Genomic DNA, 19861 nt, shown 5'->3' on the forward strand with positions numbered 1-19861 from the left:
TTTCCCATCCCACGCATCGACGACACCTTCGACAGTCTCGCAGGAGCGCGGTATTTTTCCACCCTCGATCTGGCGTCCGGTTACTGGCAGGTGGAGATGACGGAGGAGGATCGGCCAAAAACAGCATTCACCACCCCGATGGGCCTGTTTGAGTTTCGAGTGTTGCCGTTCGGACTCACTAACGCGCCCGCGACGTTCCAGCGGTTGATGGAGTTGGTGATGCGGGGCTTGCAGTGGGAACAGTGCCTGATTTACCTGGACGACGTAATAGTGTTCAGTAGGTCGCTGTCCGAACACTGGTCCAGGCTGCGGGAAGTATTCCAGCGACTGCGAGCAGCCCATCTCAAGCTCAAGCCACGTAAGTGTTACATTGCGCAACGCGAGGTGGGGTACCTCGGACACCGAGTCAGCGAGGCAGGGGTGAGCACCGATCCCGAGAAGGTGCGTGCCGTAGTGGATTGGCCGCGGCCGAGGAACCTGACGGAGATCAGGTCATTCTTGGGACTCGCCACTTATTACCGTCGATTTGTAAAGGGATTCAGTGAGATTGCACGCCCCCTCACCCAACTCACCTCCCCTAAGAACCCCTATCAGTGGTCGGAGGCCTGCCAGACGGCTTTCACCACACTCAAAGACCACCTCACCCACACCCCCACCTTGGCTTTCCCAGATTTCACCACCGATTTTATTTTGGACACTGACGCCTGCAGCAGTGGGCTGGGCGCGGTGCTGTCGCAAGTGCAGGGTGGGACGGAGCGGGTCATCGCGTACGCCAGTCGGACCCTGAGCGGGGCCGAACTGAACTATTGTGTAACCCGTCAGGAACTGTATGCTGTAATTTTCGCGTGTAAACAGTTCCGACCGTACTTGTACGGCAGGAAATGTCGTGTGCGCACCGATCATTATGCACTGCAGTTCCTCCTTACATTCAAGGAACCGCGGGGGCAGATGGCTCGATGGCTGGCGCAGCTGCAGGAGTACAACCTGCAGATCGAGTACCGAGCGGGGCGGACACACGCGAACGCGGACGCCTTGTCAAGACGGCCCGCGGTGCGCGCTGAGACGAGGGAGGGAGACGCCTGCCCGTGCTTCACGGGGGGACGCTGCCGCCAGGCAGCAGAACCCAAGGAGCGCGCGGAAACTAAACTCCCCCCCCCGAGAGAGAGTGCAGTGTGCGCCACAGAGACCCTCGCAGGTGGCACTGAGGATCCCGTCGACCGCCCGGCAAGCGCGGGACCCGCGGCTCGGGACCCGATCGGACGGACCCAGGAGGACGTCGGCTGTGCCTTCCCGGGCCTAAACGACGAGCAGCTGAGACAGACCCAGCAGCGAGATCCGGATCTGGCGGCAGTGGAGGCGGCACTGCGGGAGGAAAAGAGCGCCCTACCAGGACCCTGGAGCGGTTTGTATGCCCGGTTGTGTGTACAGAACGGAGTGGTACGGGAGTTAACCGAGGCCGGCCAGCCGGGGTGTATCTGTGTTCCTGCCCAGGTGCGACCCCAGCTGCTACGACTGGTACACGACCACCCGCTCGGGGGCCATGATGGGGAACGGCGCACCCGGGAGACTCTGCGTCGCCAGTATCTCTGGCCTAAATTGGCGCAAGATGTGGCCGCCTGGGTGCAGGGCTGCCGGGCCTGTCAGCAGTGTGGGCAAAAGCCGGCGAGGTACCAGGTACCCCTGAGGCCGTTCCGAGTCAGTCGGACGAATCAGTTGGTCGGAATCGACCTGCAAGGGCCCTTTCCACGATCCCACCGGGGCAACCGATATATTCTTGTAGCGGTGGAGTACTTCACCCGCTACCCCGTGGCGGTGGCTATCCCGGATAAAACAGCCCTCGTAGTGGCCCGGGCCTTCGTGGAAAACTACGTACTTAAGTGCGGGATCCCCGAACGAGTCATTACCGACCAGGGTAGTGAATTCGAGGCCGAACTATTCCAGGCGCTGTGCCGAGAGTTCGGGATCCAGAAGGACCGAACCACGGCATATCACCCCCAGGCGAACGGGATGGTAGAGAGGATGAACCAGACTCTGGCCGGGAAGCTTAAACGCATGGCGGCCGCGAATCAACAGGACTGGGACGAACACCTCCCCTATGCCCTGTTCGCCTACACCACCGCCGTTCACACATCTACAGGACAGACCCCGTTCCTAATGATGTTTGGTCGCGAGTCTCGCCTGCCCGCAGATCTGCTGTTCGGTGTCCCTCCGCCGCAACGGGAGGAAGGGAGCCACCCCGTGGAGCACTTGCTGGAGACCCTGCGAGGGGCCAGGGGCCGAGCCTACCCGCACGGAGAGGCCGCGCACCAGCGGCAAGAGCAGGGCGCCCGACCCCGTATGGAGCCCCCCTTCTACACTGCGGGCTCCGAGGTGTGGCTGTACACTCCCCGCGTCGGTGCCGGACAGGTGGGGAAGCTGACCACCTACTGGCGAGGACCCTGGATTGTGAGACGGCAGATCTCACCATGGACGGTGCTGATTCAGGGAGGAGAGAGGGGCCGGGAGATGGTGGTCAACATCCGCCGACTGAAGCCGTGGCGAGCAGCCCCCGAGGGGGGGAGCCCCGCCGTCCAAGTACCCCGAAACCCCGGGGTCCCCCTACCCCCCGTGCCCGGGGGCCTCGCGCAGTATATGGGCCCCACGGAGCCCCGGGCTCCGAGGGGCCCCGGGCGGGGCCGGGGGCGACGAGGACGGCGACCCTTAAACCCCACCGCCTCTGAGTTTGTTCCCCAGCCCGCAGGTGCCAGAGACCGAGGGGAGCCGTTGGAATGGAGGAGGAGACCACCGCCGGAGCCCCAGGAGACGGAGCCGCCACCCCCGAGGCCAGCCACAAGGGCCGGGCGAATCCCGCGGACCCCGCGGCGATACCTCGTGGGGGCAACCCAGGCGAGGTGCTCCAGTCAACCCGGGACGGGGACTGGCACCCCGGGGGGCTATGTGGTGCCACAGCGACGGGGCCGCTCGGCCGAGCCAGGGAGCCGCCCGGCTTCCACCGCCGCACTGCCCCCCATCACCCCCCCCACATAAACACGCACCCGCACCCACGTAGGGCCTCGTGGTCGGGTCACCTACCCTGAGTTTTCACCCGAGGGCCCCCTAGGGGGGTTACCCCACGGTTTCTCAGGGCCAGGGAATTGGACAGGACCCTTCCCAGGCCAAGTAACACTGCGGCGCCGTGGGCGGATTTGAGATCGCACGACCACGGCGAGCTCAGAGAGCCCCGCAGTTAGAAACGCATACAAACACAAACACGGGTCAGCAAGGCAGATAGCTGGGATCAGGAACCGGGACGACTGATTGGTCGAAAGTTCAAAGGCCGGCGGGATCGCAAAAGAGCGGGAAATCCTAGGCTCAGGATTGGTCGAGAGACCAAGGCGGTCGGGACGGGGGCGCCTAGCCTTTGATGTGAATAGTTTAAAAGAAAACGCAGGGGCAGTAGGGAACTCTTCTCTTCTGGAGTTTGGACACGGGGTCAGCGACGAAGGAGTCATCGGGCGAGCCGCTAGATTGTCTGCAGGACGATCTGAGCGCCGCAAGGTCACCAAGGACTACAGACGGTATCGTGTTGCGCGCCTTACAACACCTCAGAGCGGAGGGTAGGATCCGTAGGAGAGGGTTAGTTCGGGGTAAGGACGAGTAGGAAAGCGGTTTAGCAGAGAGCGCAGCATAGAATAGGGCTACACGGCACCAGAGTGTGGGTTAGAAGCGCCTTGCTGTCCCGCACACACACACGGGTGGCTCGGTTGGTTAGCAAGGGCTAATAAAATCTCGAGCGTAGTAACAAAACCGTGTTGTTGGGTGTTTTTGGAACGTGGTATTAGCGTGCACTGCATTCGCGAGTGTGTGGTCGTTGTACGCATAAAGGCCGTGGTCTCTGTACGATTGTGCGGGTACGGAGGTGTGTGCGTTAACGCCCGGGGAGAGCACTTTTGGTGTGTTGGCGTGACTACGCAGCCGTGTGAGAGGAGAATCGTCCTTGTACGATATTTGTGTTGACGTGCACGCGCGAGTGGGGGAGGGGACGAGTCGTCGTGTCGGCGTGTGCCCCGCTTGCGTGCGCTCGTTACTTGCGTAAGCTCTCGGCGTGCGTAATCGGCGTGCCCAAGGTGCGCGATCGTAACGTGGGCGGCCAGCGCGGCGCAGAGCGGCGCAGGAGTGGGTATCGCGTGTGGAGCTGTATGCGTGTGTGCGCGCACGTTCACGACGTGTGTAACACAGGTGCGCGATCCTAACGTGAGTGGTCAGGGTTGGGTGAGTGCCGTGCAGAGCTGTGTGTGGGTGTGCGCGTGCGTGGTTATCCATGCCTGCTACGCGGACCCGCGGTGGAGGGGAACCCTCGGGTGACGGCTCCCACACCCTGGGTGAGGAGCCTAGCGGCGGTTCGCTTAGCAGCGGGGGGGCGATTGATGATGTTAGTCCGGCCGTTAGTATTATCGAGGGAGGGATCTCGGGGGCTAGCGACCCCCACATTATTATTGTTTTACCTACGTGACTTTACCGAAAAAACCTAAGAGTATGAATCATTGCAGTCACGAAAGCTTCAAATCTAGAACGAATGCAAGAATCATTCATTCCACGCGCATGTGAAGAGGAGTCGTAGAATGGTTTATGCACTTCTTTATACTGGTAGCAACGAAGTGGACCAGCCTACAATAGATTATATCGTCCGTCCGTCCGTCCGTGTAGCAACATCGCCCCCTATTGCAAACACTTGGCATGACCCTACAAAAACCTTTAGACTCTGTGATACTTTCCTGGCTAAACAAGTGTAACATTCCCTTATAATTCCCTAAGATAGCTTTTAATTAAAACATTTACATTAATGAGGTTTTCCTGGCTAAACACGTGTAACATTCCCTTATAATTCCCTGAGATAGCTTTTAATTAAAACTTTGAAATTAAATAAAAAAACTCACAGCGCCCTAAAGCCTACAGCTAGGCCTAAAGCCTAGAACTGGGCCTCAAAGTCTGACTTCGTATCGTACCCCTGCGTGTGTGCAAGGGAGTTAATGTTTAACAATGTTACATTCCCTGATGCTTTTAAATATAAACATTTAAATTTAAAGCTTTTACATGAAAAATAAAAACATTTAAATTAAAAATTAACTCTCGGCGGCCTAAAGCCTACAGCTAGGCCTCAAGCCTCGAACGCCTCAAACTCTCCCTTCGTATTGTTCCCCTGCGTGTGTGCAAGGGAGTTATGTTTAACAATGTTACATTCCCTGATGCTTTTAAATAGAAACATTTAAATTTAAAGCTTTTACATAAATTATAAAAACAGGTAAATTAAAAATTAACTCACGGCGCCCTAAAGCCTACAGCTAGGCCTAAAGCCTAAACCTAGGCCTCACACTCTCCCTTCGTATCGTCCGATTCAGTGTAGCAACATCGCCCCCTACTGCAAACACTTGGCAGGACCCTACAAAAACCTTTAGTCTCAGTGGGGCTTTCCTGGCTAAACAAGTGTAATAATACATTATGTTTATATTCTTTGGTTATTCGTTCCTACCAGCCCACCCCGCAGGGTCCTGTTTTCACCAACGCACAGCAATACTCGTTCCAAGACCAACCCCGGGCACACGTCCCACAGCCCCTTTTAACTCCTCAATCTCCGCTCCCAATACACATCCGCGTCCAGCACGCCTGCTCCGGGTGACGTCACTGCCCTTTAACCCCTGACACCCCCGTCCAGCTCTTTCCCGCGCGTGTGATTGGTGCGTGTTGTCGTGAGAGCGGAGATGTCGTGTTTGCGTGGTGCGTGAGGGTGGCTCGCAGATCCCTTAAAGTGCTTGAACCATTCTCCGACTCCTCTTCATATGTAATCTGACCGCTCAAAAAGAGCGAGTTTTATTCTTTAAAAAACACGATACTTTCTTCCAATAGGCATCCCAATTTATTCTAAACCATGTTCCATGATTGATGCAATGTTGGAATGCTGCTCAAATACCGTTCCTAAATTAGACATAATAAAGGGTAACTGGAATGAGCAGAGCATTTGTTTAATTGCGAGCAATTTGGCACGAGGGCAACTCGACGACGGTGTCCTTATTAATAACAAAACCCCTGTGTACGACTGTCCGAGCTCTTTGCAAGCAAGTGGGTGGCTCTGAAAAGAGCCGTTGTTGTGGTGGTAGAGGCGGCGGCGCGTTCACTTCTTTGCCTGAGAGGTCTTCTTGGGCAGCAGCACGGCCTGGATGTTGGGCAGCACACCGCCCTGGGCGATAGTCACGCCGCCCATGAGCTTGTTGAGCTCCTCGTCGTTTCGCACGGCGAGCTGCAGGTGTCGGGGGATGATCCTCGTCTTCTTGTTGTCGCGGGCGGCATTGCCAGCCAGCTCGAGGATCTCGGCAGAAAGGTACTCGAGCACGGCGGCCAGGTAGACGGGTGCTCCAGCGCCGACCCGCTGGGCGTAATTGCCCTTGCGGAGCAGCCTGTGAACGCGACCCACGGGGAACTGCAAGCCGGCGCGGGAAGAGCGGGACTTTGCCTTGGCGCGAGATTTGCCACCGGTCTTGCCGCGTCCAGACATTGCTAAGGGACCTAGGATGCAAAAAGCAATAGAGACAAAGTACGAACGATTTGTGACGTTAACACGCACCACCGGAGCGTCTTTTATAGCGGAGACGAGGATCGTAGAGCGCGCCGCTGCTGATTGGCTCCTCTCGGTCGAGTCCCGCCCTCTCCTTGAGCCACCAATGAAAAGCCGGGACGCGAGGATTCGATGTTGACTTTAATTATTTTTATCCATATATATTTTTATGCGGACACGTATCTTAGGAATTAAACAATGCGATACACGTACTTAATAGGTTCAAGTTTTAAGCATTATTGAGTTAATTTATGGGCACGTGCTGGCAAGTCAAACTTATAAGCGGATTCCGCAAATATCAATGTATTATTGATTATAATCATCATTTTGAGGGACCTCATTGGTTATAAGAAATCATTGTGATAGCCTTGAGCTCGTGATTGATCGCCCACGTGCCTATACGGTGTATATATATTCCTTTAACCGCCTGTTCGGGCAATGCCTAAAAATATATGTGCGTGAATAATTCAGTCTCTTAGTTTGCAAAATGTGAACTTCTTATCAGCTCGGGATTGAAACAACATCAACCAATATCTTTGGGTTTAATAGTTAATATATTTCACCAAAATAACCCTTTTGTTGTAGATTATGTAAACATGGTTTCACAACGCTTATATACAACACCAACGTGTGATGTTGAAAAATGAGCGGCGGGGTATATAAAATGAACTTCATTGTCGCTTACGCCTGACGACTCGTGAGAGCCGTGACCAGCAAACGAAGGTTTCCGGCACCCGAACTTTGAAGGACACACATGGAAGCTTTTTCATGCGTAAGTGGTGGCTCTGAAAAGAGCCTTTGTGTTGTGCTTTGAGGGCCGAGCTGGGCGTTCAAGCGCGCTCGCCACGAATGCGGCGGGCGAGCTGAATGTCCTTGGGCATGATGGTGACGCGCTTGGCGTGGATGGCGCACAGGTTGGTGTCCTCGAAGAGCGCGACAAGGTACGCTTCGCTGGCCTCCTGCAGAGCCATGACAGCGGAGCTCTGGAAGCGCAGGTCGGTCTTGAAGTCCTGCGCGATCTCCCTGACGAGGCGCTGGAAGGGCAGTTTGCGGATGAGCAGCTCGGTGGACTTCTGGTAGCGGCGGATCTCGCGCAGAGCGACGGTGCCGGGCCTGTAGCGGTGAGGCTTCTTGACGCCGCCCGTGGCCGGAGCGCTCTTTCGGGCCGCCTTGGTGGCGAGTTGCTTGCGTGGGGCCTTGCCGCCCGTGGACTTGCGAGCGGTCTGCTTGGTGCGAGCCATGGCTTGGTGTGGGCAAAGATTCTCACAAGCGGGGAGAAGGCGGCTTATGTAGCCCAGAGCGCGCGCTCACTGGTCAGCGGAGTCGTGACGTGCGAAGACGGGGAGCGTGCTGATTGGTTGGCAGCGTGCAATGATCTCGAGTCGTCAACTCTTCTTAATCAACAAAATGTTCAGTTTGGATCATTTCAGAATGCCGTATCACGATGCAGTAGTACCGTTTGAGCGCCGTCGATGTCTTTAACGGATGTTATTTTCTCAAGCAAACACCTTTCCGAAAACGACTTTACAGTGCTCTGCATGATCTAAATAAAGTGTGAAGAAACTGCACTTCATTGGAAACAGTAATACGTAAAAATGTCGGAAAGAGGTGATCACAGGGATAGATATCTATTCTCTTGGCATTGAGATGATGATCATCAATTATACTGCACGAGTCATCCATGCTAGGCGCTTACTTTTACATATATGTACACGTGCAAAATGTTAGTTCCTGCCCGAAAATACAACCACGAATTAAATATATTGCATTGCAAGGTTTTGGCGCCAAATATCCAATGTAATATCTGAATGGGCTGCAGATGAAATCAATGGACAAACAAGTCCAATAAATGCCTGCTGGTGAATATGATGTGCCATGAATATTGTTATCGCTTTTATTCACGTTGAAACAGGTCAAAATGCGATCGATCTCTCCATTTCAATGAGCGAACAATGTCCCCGCGTGAACCGGGACTTTGTTGGAAGTTTCGTTTTGTACTCCTGCTAGGACTGGTAATAGCAGGTTCGGAGAGGTGGGTGGCTCTGAAAAGAGCCTTTGTAATTAATGGTGGAGTCGAGGCTTCACTTGGAGCTTGTGTACTTGGTGACGGCCTTGGTGCCCTCCGACACGGCGTGCTTGGCCAGCTCGCCGGGGAGCAGCAGTCGCACTGCGGTCTGGATCTCCCGAGAGGTGATGGTGGAGCGTTTGTTGTAGTGCGCCAGGCGGGACGCCTCGGAAGCGATGCGCTCAAAGATGTCGTTGACGAACGAGTTCATGATGCTCATTGCCTTGGACGAGATGCCGGTATCGGGGTGCACCTGCTTCATCACCTTGTAGATGTAAATGGCGTAGCTCTCCTTCCTGCGGTGGCGTCGCTTCTTGCCATCCTTGCGCGTAGCCTTGGTCACAGCCTTCTTGGAGCCCTTCTTGGGAGCAGGAACCTTAGCCGGCCCAGCGCTCTTTGATGCGGGAGGATCGGGCATGTCGACGCGTCGTAGGCAGCTTCGGGTCAGTTCACAACAGACGGGAAGCGAATGTGGATGTCGGTCGCGCGTTGAGCTCCTTTTATAGGAGGCGAGATGCAAATCAGAGGATCGTAGTGCGCGGCGCTGCTGAGTGGCTCTTTTAGTACCATCCCTCTCCATCAGCCTCCAATGAGAAACGCGGACGCGATGTTCACTTTAATATAGTTTTTACTGCAAAAATGACTTGTGAATATAACACAATGTAATGTCCAAACATGTATATTAGTGAATTGCAGCCATGGCCATTGATTTTGTTTTAAAAAGGATGACTAGAAAACCCAATACAGTATATTGTGTTTTGAGTGTGGGTTTTTTTGTTTCTTACGAAGGATTGTTTCACAACTCGTCTAATACGGCACACGGGCGTTTTATGAACGCAATTTGGATAAATACAAGCGCTCGGTGGAGAAAAATAACTTCGCTGTTGTGCTGTACAGGTGGAGATTAGCGTTCCGGCACGCTACGTCAATTAGGACGAGTGTGCTGTAAGATTGTGGCGCCAAATGCTCTACGCAATATCGGAATCGGCTGCAGCTGGAAATTATTCACGCAAAAATACCAGAAATGGGTACTGTATTAATGCGTTCAAGAATTACGCCTTGTTAAATATGACGTGTGAATATCATGATTTCTTTCATTCATGTGGAAGCAGATGAAGATTCGCCAACTCAACAAGCAAACGTCCACCACGCTCACGAGGAATTGGCGCGCAATAACCCAGGACATGTGCTCCATTTAGAAAGTGTTTGGCAACACTGGCGCAAGCAGTTTCGAAGAGGTGGGTGGCTCTGAAAAGAGCCTTTGGGTTGGCTTAATGTGCGAGAGATGGGCGCTCAGCCTCCGAAGCCGTAGAGAGTGCGGCCCTGGCGCTTGAGGGCGTAGACCACGTCCATGGCGGTGACGGTCTTGCGCTTGGCGTGCTCCGTGTAGGTGACGGCGTCGCGGATGACGTTCTCAAGGAAGACCTTCAGGACGCCGCGGGTCTCCTCGTAGATGAGGCCCGAGATGCGCTTCACACCGCCGCGGCGAGCGAGGCGGCGGATGGCGGGCTTGGTGATGCCCTGGATGTTGTCGCGCAGCACCTTGCGATGGCGTTTTGCGCCTCCCTTGCCGAGCCCCTTACCGCCTTTACCGCGTCCAGACATTGCGACTACTTCTGACAAAGCACGCGTGAGACATGCGCGCTCAGCTTGCAGCAGCAGCCACCTTTATATCCGAAGCGTGGTGACGTCACCGACCACCCCTGCCCTCCGCGATGGCTCCGCCTTAAACCTTCGACATTTAACCTCTGTGACGAAGAAAACCCTCCACCGTCGTCAAAAACACTTCCGTGACATGTACAATATGCGACGTTTTGGGCAATGACCCTTCTTCGAAGCACTCTGTAATGATATTGGCACACCCGCAGCGAACGCGAGAGGAACGCAATCTGTTGCAAGATTGCACGTGGAGTGAATAATCGGTGTAAGGTCTTGTTTTCAAGTGAACAAGATGAACTAACTTTATAATCGTGTGAAGCAAAACGGCTTCCAACACAATAGTTGAGTGAACGTCACCAACTAGTTCTCCCAAAGTAAGAAAGACATTTATTTTAATAGAGAAGTTTAGATGGTGCACCGCAATGTTTACAAAACAAAAACAAAGTGAAAAGGCGAGAACGAGCGAATGAAGGCAAATTGAGTAAAGCTGTCTGGAATCAATACATTTTTAGACTAAATTCCATATTTGGCACCAGTAACATGATGACGGAATGAAGAGGTGCAACACATAATCAAAATTGGAGGTTCGTCAAGAATGCATCGATTTGAATCTGGATTTAGATTAGAATCGCCAGCGAGAATACTGACGTCGCTGACATTACTCTGCACCCAGTTCGAGTGAGGGAGCTGCCACCCGCCCCGCCTGTGTTTATGATTACTGCTTTCGGGCTCGATTACTCCCATCACATCAATGCTTAAAACACATCGAGTGGGTAAAATGTTATACAGTTAATTTGGCGAATGTACGAAACTTATCCAATCTACACAAATCCTCACGATTGAACTGCACCAAGCGTCGAGCTCCTTGATCAGGGCCGAGTCAAGGCGAGCAACCATCGCCACGCCGTAAATGGGTTTGACTTACAGAATATGGCACGCATTCAACAGCAACGTAATACACTGCCATGTGTTAACGATGAACTAATTGAAGCGCAGCAGCACCTGGTTCACTTTTTTTTAACTAAGTGGGTGGCTCTGAAAAGAGCCGTTGAGGTGGAGTGAATCGAGCATCGTCCGATCGGATTCACTTCTTTGGCGCAGTCTTCTTGGGCTTGGCCGCGGCCTTCTTGGGCTTGGCCACCTTGGGTTTGGCGGCCTTGGCCTTGACGGTCTTGGGCTTAGCGACCTTGGGCTTCGCAGCCTTGGGCTTGGCTGGGCTCTTCGCCACCTTCTTGGGCTTAACAGCCGACTTCACCTTTTTGGGGCTCTTGGCCGACTTGGCAGCCGCGGGCTTCTTTGCTTTCTTGGGAGACTTCTTGGGCGCGGTCTTCTTGGCTGCCGCGGGCTTCTTCACCTTCTTGGCTGCCGCGGGCTTTTTAGCTGCGGGCTTTGATGTTGACGACTTGGGCTTCGCCTTTGCGGCAGCCTTTTCCTTGTTGAGTTTGAAAGAGCCAGATGCACCGCTGCCCTTCACTTGCGCCACGGCGTCTTTGGCCACGAGCTTCTTGATGGCCAACTTCACGCGGGCATTGTTCTTCTCCACGTCGTATCCTCCGGCAGCAAGCGACTTTTTGAGCGCAGGAAGAGACACGCCGTTCCTCTCCTTGCTGCTGGCCAGAGCCTTGAGGATGAGCTCGGACACGCTGGGGCCGACCTTCTTGGACTTTGGAGCGGCGCGCTTCTTCTTGGGGCTTTTAGGCGCTGAAGTAGCCGCAGCTGGTGGTTGAGCAGGAGCAGTTTCCGCCATCTCAAAACGTCGCTTTTATCGCCTCGCCTCTTTGAAATCGAAATCAGCGCTCTCACGGATTCAAACCGAGCGTCCTCCAGGCCCGAGGTTATTATAGAAGCGGCGTACTGAATGCGGACGTCGCTGAGATCATCCAGCACTCAGATCTAGTGAGGAAGTTGCCACCATACTCACTGTGTTTATCACGCCTGCCTTTGGGCTCGATTACTCCCGTAACGTTCATACTTACATGCATATAGTTGATACATTATCACGAAGATCACTTCTTTAATGTACGTTACTTATGCAATATACGACAATGCTCACGATATAAATTATAATTCAAAACAAGTGAACAACCAACATTTGGGAGACATTGTTCGGTCAGGGCGAGATATGATGATTGTCGTTTTTCAAAAGTGTTAATGATGAACACTATTTAAAACACACTCGAATGTTTTGCAAGACAAGATGCTTCAACAGACTACTCATATTTAATTCCAACGAAATATTTTCTATTTAAGTTTTGCCTCGCGCGCTCGCGATTCCTCCTCTCGCGCTATGGTGAGGACTGCGCGCCATGCCAACCGTCCCTTGTCACCGAACTTTTAACTGGACGTTTTAATCGAACTTTGAAATTAATAAATATATGGATTTTCAGATGGACAACAAACTGAAGAAAATTACTCAAAATTAACCGACATTAAATAGAAAGTTTAACATGTTACGTGGCAAGAGGTGAGTAGCTCACGCACTGCAGAAGGGTCGCGCGCCTTGAACAAGATCGAGGCACGGTGCACAATTATCACCACTCAAATTCAACTCAAGTGACTCCGCAGTCGAATGTTTAAAGAACATATATAATCTTACGTTTAATGCACCGACAGAGTTGATATTCTAGGAGCGCAGGATGGTTCATGCGATGAGTTGTTTTTACTGCAATAAGTAACACGTATTTACTGCACTAAGTAACACGAATGAGTAATCATTGGAAAGATGTTATTAACCATGTAAAAATATTTAACTACACATATTTGTACCATCTTATTTGACAGGTAATATTATACTTTACCGAGTGTTGACATCCCCAGCGTTTACCAGTACTTTTATGCTTACTATCAGCTAACACTGGCCACAACCCTGTGCTGATGTGCTCATTTGTTCCCTTTTAGCCCCGACACCCCACGCCACTCCCCGGCAACCACATTCAGATAAGGCCCCCCCCCTCTGCCCCCCCCTGATTTATTATTTAAATTATTATTTATATTATTTAAATTATGTATTATTATTGTTTTACCTACGTGACTTTACCGAAAAAACCTAAGAGTATGAATCATTGCAGTCACGAAAGCTTCAAATCTAGAACGAATGCAAGAATCATTCATTCCACGCGCATGTGAAGAGGAGTCGTAGAATGGTTTATGCACTTCTTTATACTGGTAGCAACGAAGTGGACCAGCCTACAATAGATTATATCGTCCGTCCGTCCGTCCGTGTAGCAACATCGCCCCCTATTGCAAACACTTGGCATGACCCTACAAAAACCTTTAGACTCTGTGATACTTTCCTGGCTAAACAAGTGTAACATTCCCTTATAATTCCCTAAGATAGCTTTTAATTAAAACATTTACATTAATGAGGTTTTCCTGGCTAAACACGTGTAACATTCCCTTATAATTCCCTGAGATAGCTTTTAATTAAAACTTTGAAATTAAATAAAAAAAACTCACAGCGCCCTAAAGCCTACAGCTAGGCCTAAAGCCTAGAACTGGGCCTCAAAGTCTGACTTCGTATCGTACCCCTGCGTGTGTGCAAGGGAGTTATGTTTAACAATGTTACATTCCCTGATGCTTTTAAATAGAAACATTTAAATTTAAAGCTTTTACATAAATTATAAAAACAGGTAAATTAAAAATTAACTCACGGCGCCCTAAAGCCTACAGCTAGGCCTAAAGCCTAGACCTAGGCCTCACACTCTCCCTTCGTATCGTCCGATTCAGTGTAGCAACATCGCCCCCTACTGCAAACACTTGGCAGGACCCTACAAAAACCTTTAGTCTCAGTGGGGCTTTCCTGGCTAAACAAGTGTAATAATACATTATGTTTATATTCTTTGGTTATTCGTTCCTACCAGCCCACCCCGCAGGGTCCTGTTTTCACCAACGCACAGCAATACTCGTTCCAAGACCAACCCCGGGCACACGTCCCACAGCCCCTTTTAACTCCTCAATCTCCGCTCCCAATACACATCCGCGTCCAGCACGCCTGCTCCGGGTGACGTCACTGCCCTTTAACCCCTGACACCCCCGTCCAGCTCTTTCCCGCGCGTGTGATTGGTGCGTGTTGTCGTGAGAGCGGAGATGTCGTGTTTGCGTGGTGCGTGAGGGTGGCTCGCAGATCCCTTAAAGTGCTTGAACCATTCTCCGACTCCTCTTCATATGTAATCTGACCGCTCAAAAAGAGCGAGTTTTATTCTTTAAAAAACACGATACTTTCTTCCAATAGGCATCCCAATTTATTCTAAACCATGTTCCATGATTGATGCAATGTTGGAATGCTGCTCAAATACCGTTCCTAAATTAGACATAATAAAGGGTAACTGGAATGAGCAGAGCATTTGTTTAATTGCGAGCAATTTGGCACGAGGGCAACTCGACGACGGTGTCCTTATTAATAACAAAACCCCTGTGTACGACTGTCCGAGCTCTTTGCAAGCAAGTGGGTGGCTCTGAAAAGAGCCGTTGTTGTGGTGGTAGAGGCGGCGGCGCGTTCACTTCTTTGCCTGAGAGGTCTTCTTGGGCAGCAGCACGGCCTGGATGTTGGGCAGCACACCGCCCTGGGCGATAGTCACGCCGCCCATGAGCTTGTTGAGCTCCTCGTCGTTTCGCACGGCGAGCTGCAGGTGTCGGGGGATGATCCTCGTCTTCTTGTTGTCGCGGGCGGCATTGCCAGCCAGCTCGAGGATCTCGGCAGAAAGGTACTCGAGCACGGCGGCCAGGTAGACGGGTGCTCCAGCGCCGACCCGCTGGGCGTAATTGCCCTTGCGGAGCAGCCTGTGAACGCGACCCACGGGGAACTGCAAGCCGGCGCGGGAAGAGCGGGACTTTGCCTTGGCGCGAGATTTGCCACCGGTCTTGCCGCGTCCAGACATTGCTAAGGGACCTAGGATGCAAAAAGCAATAGAGACAAAGTACGAACGATTTGTGACGTTAACACGCACCACCGGAGCGTCTTTTATAGCGGAGACGAGGATCGTAGAGCGCGCCGCTGCTGATTGGCTCCTCTCGGTCGAGTCCCGCCCTCTCCTTGAGCCACCAATGAAAAGCCGGGACGCGAGGATTCGATGTTGACTTTAATTATTTTTATCCATATATATTTTTATGCGGACACGTATCTTAGGAATTAAACAATGCGATACACGTACTTAATAGGTTCAAGTTTTAAGCATTATTGAGTTAATTTATGGGCACGTGCTGGCAAGTCAAACTTATAAGCGGATTCCGCAAATATCAATGTATTATTGATTATAATCATCATTTTGAGGGACCTCATTGGTTATAAGAAATCATTGTGATAGCCTTGAGCTCGTGATTGATCGCCCACGTGCCTATACGGTGTATATATATTCCTTTAACCGCCTGTTCGGGCAATGCCTAAAAATATATGTGCGTGAATAATTCAGTCTCTTAGTTTGCAAAATGTGAACTTCTTATCAGCTCGGGATTGAAACAACATCAACCAATATCTTTGGGTTTAATAGTTAATATATTTCACCAAAATAACCCTTTTGTTGTAGATTATGTAAACATGGTTTCACAACGCTTATATACAACACCAACGTGTGATGTTGAAAAATGAGCGGCGGGGTATATAAAATGAACTTCATTGTCGCTTACGCCTGACGACTCGTGAGAGCCGTGACCAGCAAACGAAGGTTTCCGGCACCCGAACTTTGAAGGACACACATGGAAGCTTTTTCATGCGTAAGTGGTGGCTCTGAAAAGAGCCTTTGTGTTGTGCTTTGAGGGCCGAGCTGGGCGTTCAAGCGCGCTCGCCACGAATGCGGCGGGCGAGCTGAATGTCCTTGGGCATGATGGTGACGCGCTTGGCGTGGATGGCGCACAGGTTGGTGTCCTCGAAGAGCGCGACAAGGTACGCTTCGCTGGCCTCCTGCAGAGCCATGACAGCGGAGCTCTGGAAGCGCAGGTCGGTCTTGAAGTCCTGCGCGATCTCCCTGACGAGGCGCTGGAAGGGCAGTTTGCGGATGAGCAGCTCGGTGGACTTCTGGTAGCGGCGGATCTCGCGCAGAGCGACGGTGCCGGGCCTGTAGCGGTGAGGCTTCTTGACGCCGCCCGTGGCCGGAGCGCTCTTTCGGGCCGCCTTGGTGGCGAGTTGCTTGCGTGGGGCCTTGCCGCCCGTGGACTTGCGAGCGGTCTGCTTGGTGCGAGCCATGGCTTGGTGTGGGCAAAGATTCTCACAAGCGGGGAGAAGGCGGCTTATGTAGCCCAGAGCGCGCGCTCACTGGTCAGCGGAGTCGTGACGTGCGAAGACGGGGAGCGTGCTGATTGGTTGGCAGCGTGCAATGATCTCGAGTCGTCAACTCTTCTTAATCAACAAAATGTTCAGTTTGGATCATTTCAGAATGCCGTATCACGATGCAGTAGTACCGTTTGAGCGCCGTCGATGTCTTTAACGGATGTTATTTTCTCAAGCAAACACCTTTCCGAAAACGACTTTACAGTGCTCTGCATGATCTAAATAAAGTGTGAAGAAACTGCACTTCATTGGAAACAGTAATACGTAAAAATGTCGGAAAGAGGTGATCACAGGGATAGATATCTATTCTCTTGGCATTGAGATGATGATCATCAATTATACTGCACGAGTCATCCATGCTAGGCGCTTACTTTTACATATATGTACACGTGCAAAATGTTAGTTCCTGCCCGAAAATACAACCACGAATTAAATATATTGCATTGCAAGGTTTTGGCGCCAAATATCCAATGTAATATCTGAATGGGCTGCAGATGAAATCAATGGACAAACAAGTCCAATAAATGCCTGCTGGTGAATATGATGTGCCATGAATATTGTTATCGCTTTTATTCACGTTGAAACAGGTCAAAATGCGATCGATCTCTCCATTTCAATGAGCGAACAATGTCCCCGCGTGAACCGGGACTTTGTTGGAAGTTTCGTTTTGTACTCCTGCTAGGACTGGTAATAGCAGGTTCGGAGAGGTGGGTGGCTCTGAAAAGAGCCTTTGTAATTAATGGTGGAGTCGAGGCTTCACTTGGAGCTTGTGTACTTGGTGACGGCCTTGGTGCCCTCCGACACGGCGTGCTTGGCCAGCTCGCCGGGGAGCAGCAGTCGCACTGCGGTCTGGATCTCCCGAGAGGTGATGGTGGAGCGTTTGTTGTAGTGCGCCAGGCGGGACGCCTCGGAAGCGATGCGCTCAAAGATGTCGTTGACGAACGAGTTCATGATGCTCATTGCCTTGGACGAGATGCCGGTATCGGGGTGCACCTGCTTCATCACCTTGTAGATGTAAATGGCGTAGCTCTCCTTCCTGCGGTGGCGTCGCTTCTTGCCATCCTTGCGCGTAGCCTTGGTCACAGCCTTCTTGGAGCCCTTCTTGGGAGCAGGAACCTTAGCCGGCCCAGCGCTCTTTGATGCGGGAGGATCGGGCATGTCGACGCGTCGTAGGCAGCTTCGGGTCAGTTCACAACAGACGGGAAGCGAATGTGGATGTCGGTCGCGCGTTGAGCTCCTTTTATAGGAGGCGAGATGCAAATCAGAGGATCGTAGTGCGCGGCGCTGCTGAGTGGCTCTTTTAGTACCATCCCTCTCCATCAGCCTCCAATGAGAAACGCGGACGCGATGTTCACTTTAATATAGTTTTTACTGCAAAAATGACTTGTGAATATAACACAATGTAATGTCCAAACATGTATATTAGTGAATTGCAGCCATGGCCATTGATTTTGTTTTAAAAAGGATGACTAGAAAACCCAATACAGTATATTGTGTTTTGAGTGTGGGTTTTTTTGTTTCTTACGAAGGATTGTTTCACAACTCGTCTAATACGGCACACGGGCGTTTTATGAACGCAATTTGGATAAATACAAGCGCTCGGTGGAGAAAAATAACTTCGCTGTTGTGCTGTACAGGTGGAGATTAGCGTTCCGGCACGCTACGTCAATTAGGACGAGTGTGCTGTAAGATTGTGGCGCCAAATGCTCTACGCAATATCGGAATCGGCTGCAGCTGGAAATTATTCACGCAAAAATACCAGAAATGGGTACTGTATTAATGCGTTCAAGAATTACGCCTTGTTAAATATGACGTGTCGTGAATATCATGATTTCTTTCATTCATGTGGAAGCAGATGAAGATTCGCCAACTCAACAAGCAAACGTCCACCACGCTCACGAGGAATTGGCGCGCAATAACCCAGGACATGTGCTCCATTTAGAAAGTGTTTGGCAACACTGGCGCAAGCAGTTTCGAAGAGGTGGGTGGCTCTGAAAAGAGCCTTTGGGTTGGCTTAATGTGCGAGAGATGGGCGCTCAGCCTCCGAAGCCGTAGAGAGTGCGGCCCTGGCGCTTGAGGGCGTAGACCACGTCCATGGCGGTGACGGTCTTGCGCTTGGCGTGCTCCGTGTAGGTGACGGCGTCGCGGATGACGTTCTCAAGGAAGACCTTCAGGACGCCGCGGGTCTCCTCGTAGATGAGGCCCGAGATGCGCTTCACACCGCCGCGGCGAGCGAGGCGGCGGATGGCGGGCTTGGTGATGCCCTGGATGTTGTCGCGCAGCACCTTGCGATGGCGTTTTGCGCCTCCCTTGCCGAGCCCCTTACCGCCTTTACCGCGTCCAGACATTGCGACTACTTCTGACAAAGCACGCGAGAGACATGCGCGCTCAGCTTGCAGCAGCAGCCACCTTTATATCCGAAGCGTGGTGACGTCACCGACCACCCCTGCCCTCCGCGATGGCTCCGCCTTAAACCTTCGACATTTAACCTCTGTGACGAAGAAAACCCTCCACCGTCGTCAAAAACACTTCCGTGACATGTACAATATGCGACGTTTTGGGCAATGACCCTTCTTCGAAGCACTCTGTAATGATATTGGCACACCCGCAGCGAACGCGAGAGGAACGCAATCTGTTGCAAGATTGCACGTGGAGTGAATAATCGGTGTAAGGTCTTGTTTTCAAGTGAACAAGATGAACTAACTTTATAATCGTGTGAAGCAAAACGGCTTCCAACACAATAGTTGAGTGAACGTCACCAACTAGTTCTCCCAAAGTAAGAAAGACATTTATTTTAATAGAGAAGTTTAGATGGTGCACCGCAATGTTTACAAAACAAAAACAAAGTGAAAAGGCGAGAACGAGCGAATGAAGGCAAATTGAGTAAAGCTGTCTGGAATCAATACATTTTTAGACTAAATTCCATATTTGGCACCAGTAACATGATGACGGAATGAAGAGGTGCAACACATAATCAAAATTGGAGGTTCGTCAAGAATGCATCGATTTGAATCTGGATTTAGATTAGAATCGCCAGCGAGAATACTGACGTCGCTGACATTACTCTGCACCCAGTTCGAGTGAGGGAGCTGCCACCCGCCCCGCCTGTGTTTATGATTACTGCTTTCGGGCTCGATTACTCCCATCACATCAATGCTTAAAACACATCGAGTGGGTAAAATGTTATACAGTTAATTTGGCGAATGTACGAAACTTATCCAATCTACACAAATCCTCACGATTGAACTGCACCAAGCGTCGAGCTCCTTGATCAGGGCCGAGTCAA

General features: G+C 51.6%; 7 protein-coding genes and 1 pseudogene across 7 annotated transcripts; all 8 read right to left on the bottom strand.

Annotated features, from left to right (window-relative positions):
* Positions 1-6148: 6148 nt before the first annotated feature.
* Positions 6149-10259, bottom strand: LOC144950894 (histone H2A-like). The gene is made up of 2 exons (XM_078881062.1): positions 10238-10259; positions 6149-6531 (listed from the first exon to the last, which is right to left on the bottom strand). Exons 1-2 carry the CDS (start codon positions 10257-10259, stop codon positions 6149-6151), a joined length of 405 nt encoding a protein of 134 aa, XP_078737188.1.
* On the bottom strand, positions 7420-7830 carry LOC144948654 (histone H3). The gene has a single exon (XM_078878295.1). The coding sequence runs from the start codon at positions 7828-7830 to the stop codon at positions 7420-7422; it is 411 nt and encodes a 136-aa protein (XP_078734421.1).
* LOC144950905 (histone H2B type 3-B) lies at positions 8671-9072 on the bottom strand. Its single transcript, XM_078881075.1, has one exon. The coding sequence runs from the start codon at positions 9070-9072 to the stop codon at positions 8671-8673; it is 402 nt and encodes a 133-aa protein (XP_078737201.1).
* Positions 10260-11344: 1085 nt separating the features above from the next.
* On the bottom strand, positions 11345-12257 carry LOC144950884 (histone H1 pseudogene; annotated as a pseudogene).
* A 2552-nt stretch (positions 12258-14809) lies between these two features.
* On the bottom strand, positions 14810-15190 carry LOC144948662 (histone H2A). The gene has a single exon (XM_078878309.1). It carries the CDS (start codon positions 15188-15190, stop codon positions 14810-14812), a length of 381 nt encoding a protein of 126 aa, XP_078734435.1.
* An 890-nt stretch (positions 15191-16080) lies between these two features.
* On the bottom strand, positions 16081-16491 carry LOC144948669 (histone H3). The gene has a single exon (XM_078878321.1). The coding sequence runs from the start codon at positions 16489-16491 to the stop codon at positions 16081-16083; it is 411 nt and encodes a 136-aa protein (XP_078734447.1).
* An 840-nt stretch (positions 16492-17331) lies between these two features.
* On the bottom strand, positions 17332-17733 carry LOC144948678 (histone H2B type 3-B). Its single transcript, XM_078878333.1, has one exon. It carries the CDS (start codon positions 17731-17733, stop codon positions 17332-17334), a length of 402 nt encoding a protein of 133 aa, XP_078734459.1.
* Positions 17734-18431: 698 nt separating this feature from the next.
* On the bottom strand, positions 18432-19007 carry LOC144948688 (histone H4). Its single transcript, XM_078878345.1, has one exon. The coding sequence runs from the start codon at positions 18921-18923 to the stop codon at positions 18612-18614; it is 312 nt and encodes a 103-aa protein (XP_078734471.1). The 5' UTR covers positions 18924-19007; the 3' UTR covers positions 18432-18611.
* Between the last annotated feature and the right edge of the window lie 854 nt (positions 19008-19861).

This window comes from Lampetra fluviatilis, chromosome 3 (assembly GCF_964198595.1).
Source record: "Lampetra fluviatilis chromosome 3, kcLamFluv1.1, whole genome shotgun sequence".
NCBI lineage: Eukaryota > Metazoa > Chordata > Hyperoartia > Petromyzontiformes > Petromyzontidae > Lampetra > Lampetra fluviatilis.

Coding starts and splice junctions, on each gene's coding strand:
- LOC144948654 (XM_078878295.1), bottom strand. CDS start 7,830: ATGGCTCGCACCAAGCAGACCGCTCGCAAGTCCACGGGCGGCAAGGCC.
- LOC144950905 (XM_078881075.1), bottom strand. CDS start 9,072: ATGCCCGATCCTCCCGCATCAAAGAGCGCTGGGCCGGCTAAGGTTCCT.
- LOC144950894 (XM_078881062.1), bottom strand. CDS start 10,259: ATGTCTGGACGCGGTAAAGGCG. Junction 6,532..10,237: donor GTCTGGACGCGGTAAAGGCG/GTAAGGGGCTCG, acceptor TAGGTCCCTTAG/CAATGTCTGGACGCGGCAAG.
- LOC144948662 (XM_078878309.1), bottom strand. CDS start 15,190: ATGTCTGGACGCGGCAAGACCGGTGGCAAATCTCGCGCCAAGGCAAAG.
- LOC144948669 (XM_078878321.1), bottom strand. CDS start 16,491: ATGGCTCGCACCAAGCAGACCGCTCGCAAGTCCACGGGCGGCAAGGCC.
- LOC144948678 (XM_078878333.1), bottom strand. CDS start 17,733: ATGCCCGATCCTCCCGCATCAAAGAGCGCTGGGCCGGCTAAGGTTCCT.
- LOC144948688 (XM_078878345.1), bottom strand. CDS start 18,923: ATGTCTGGACGCGGTAAAGGCGGTAAGGGGCTCGGCAAGGGAGGCGCA.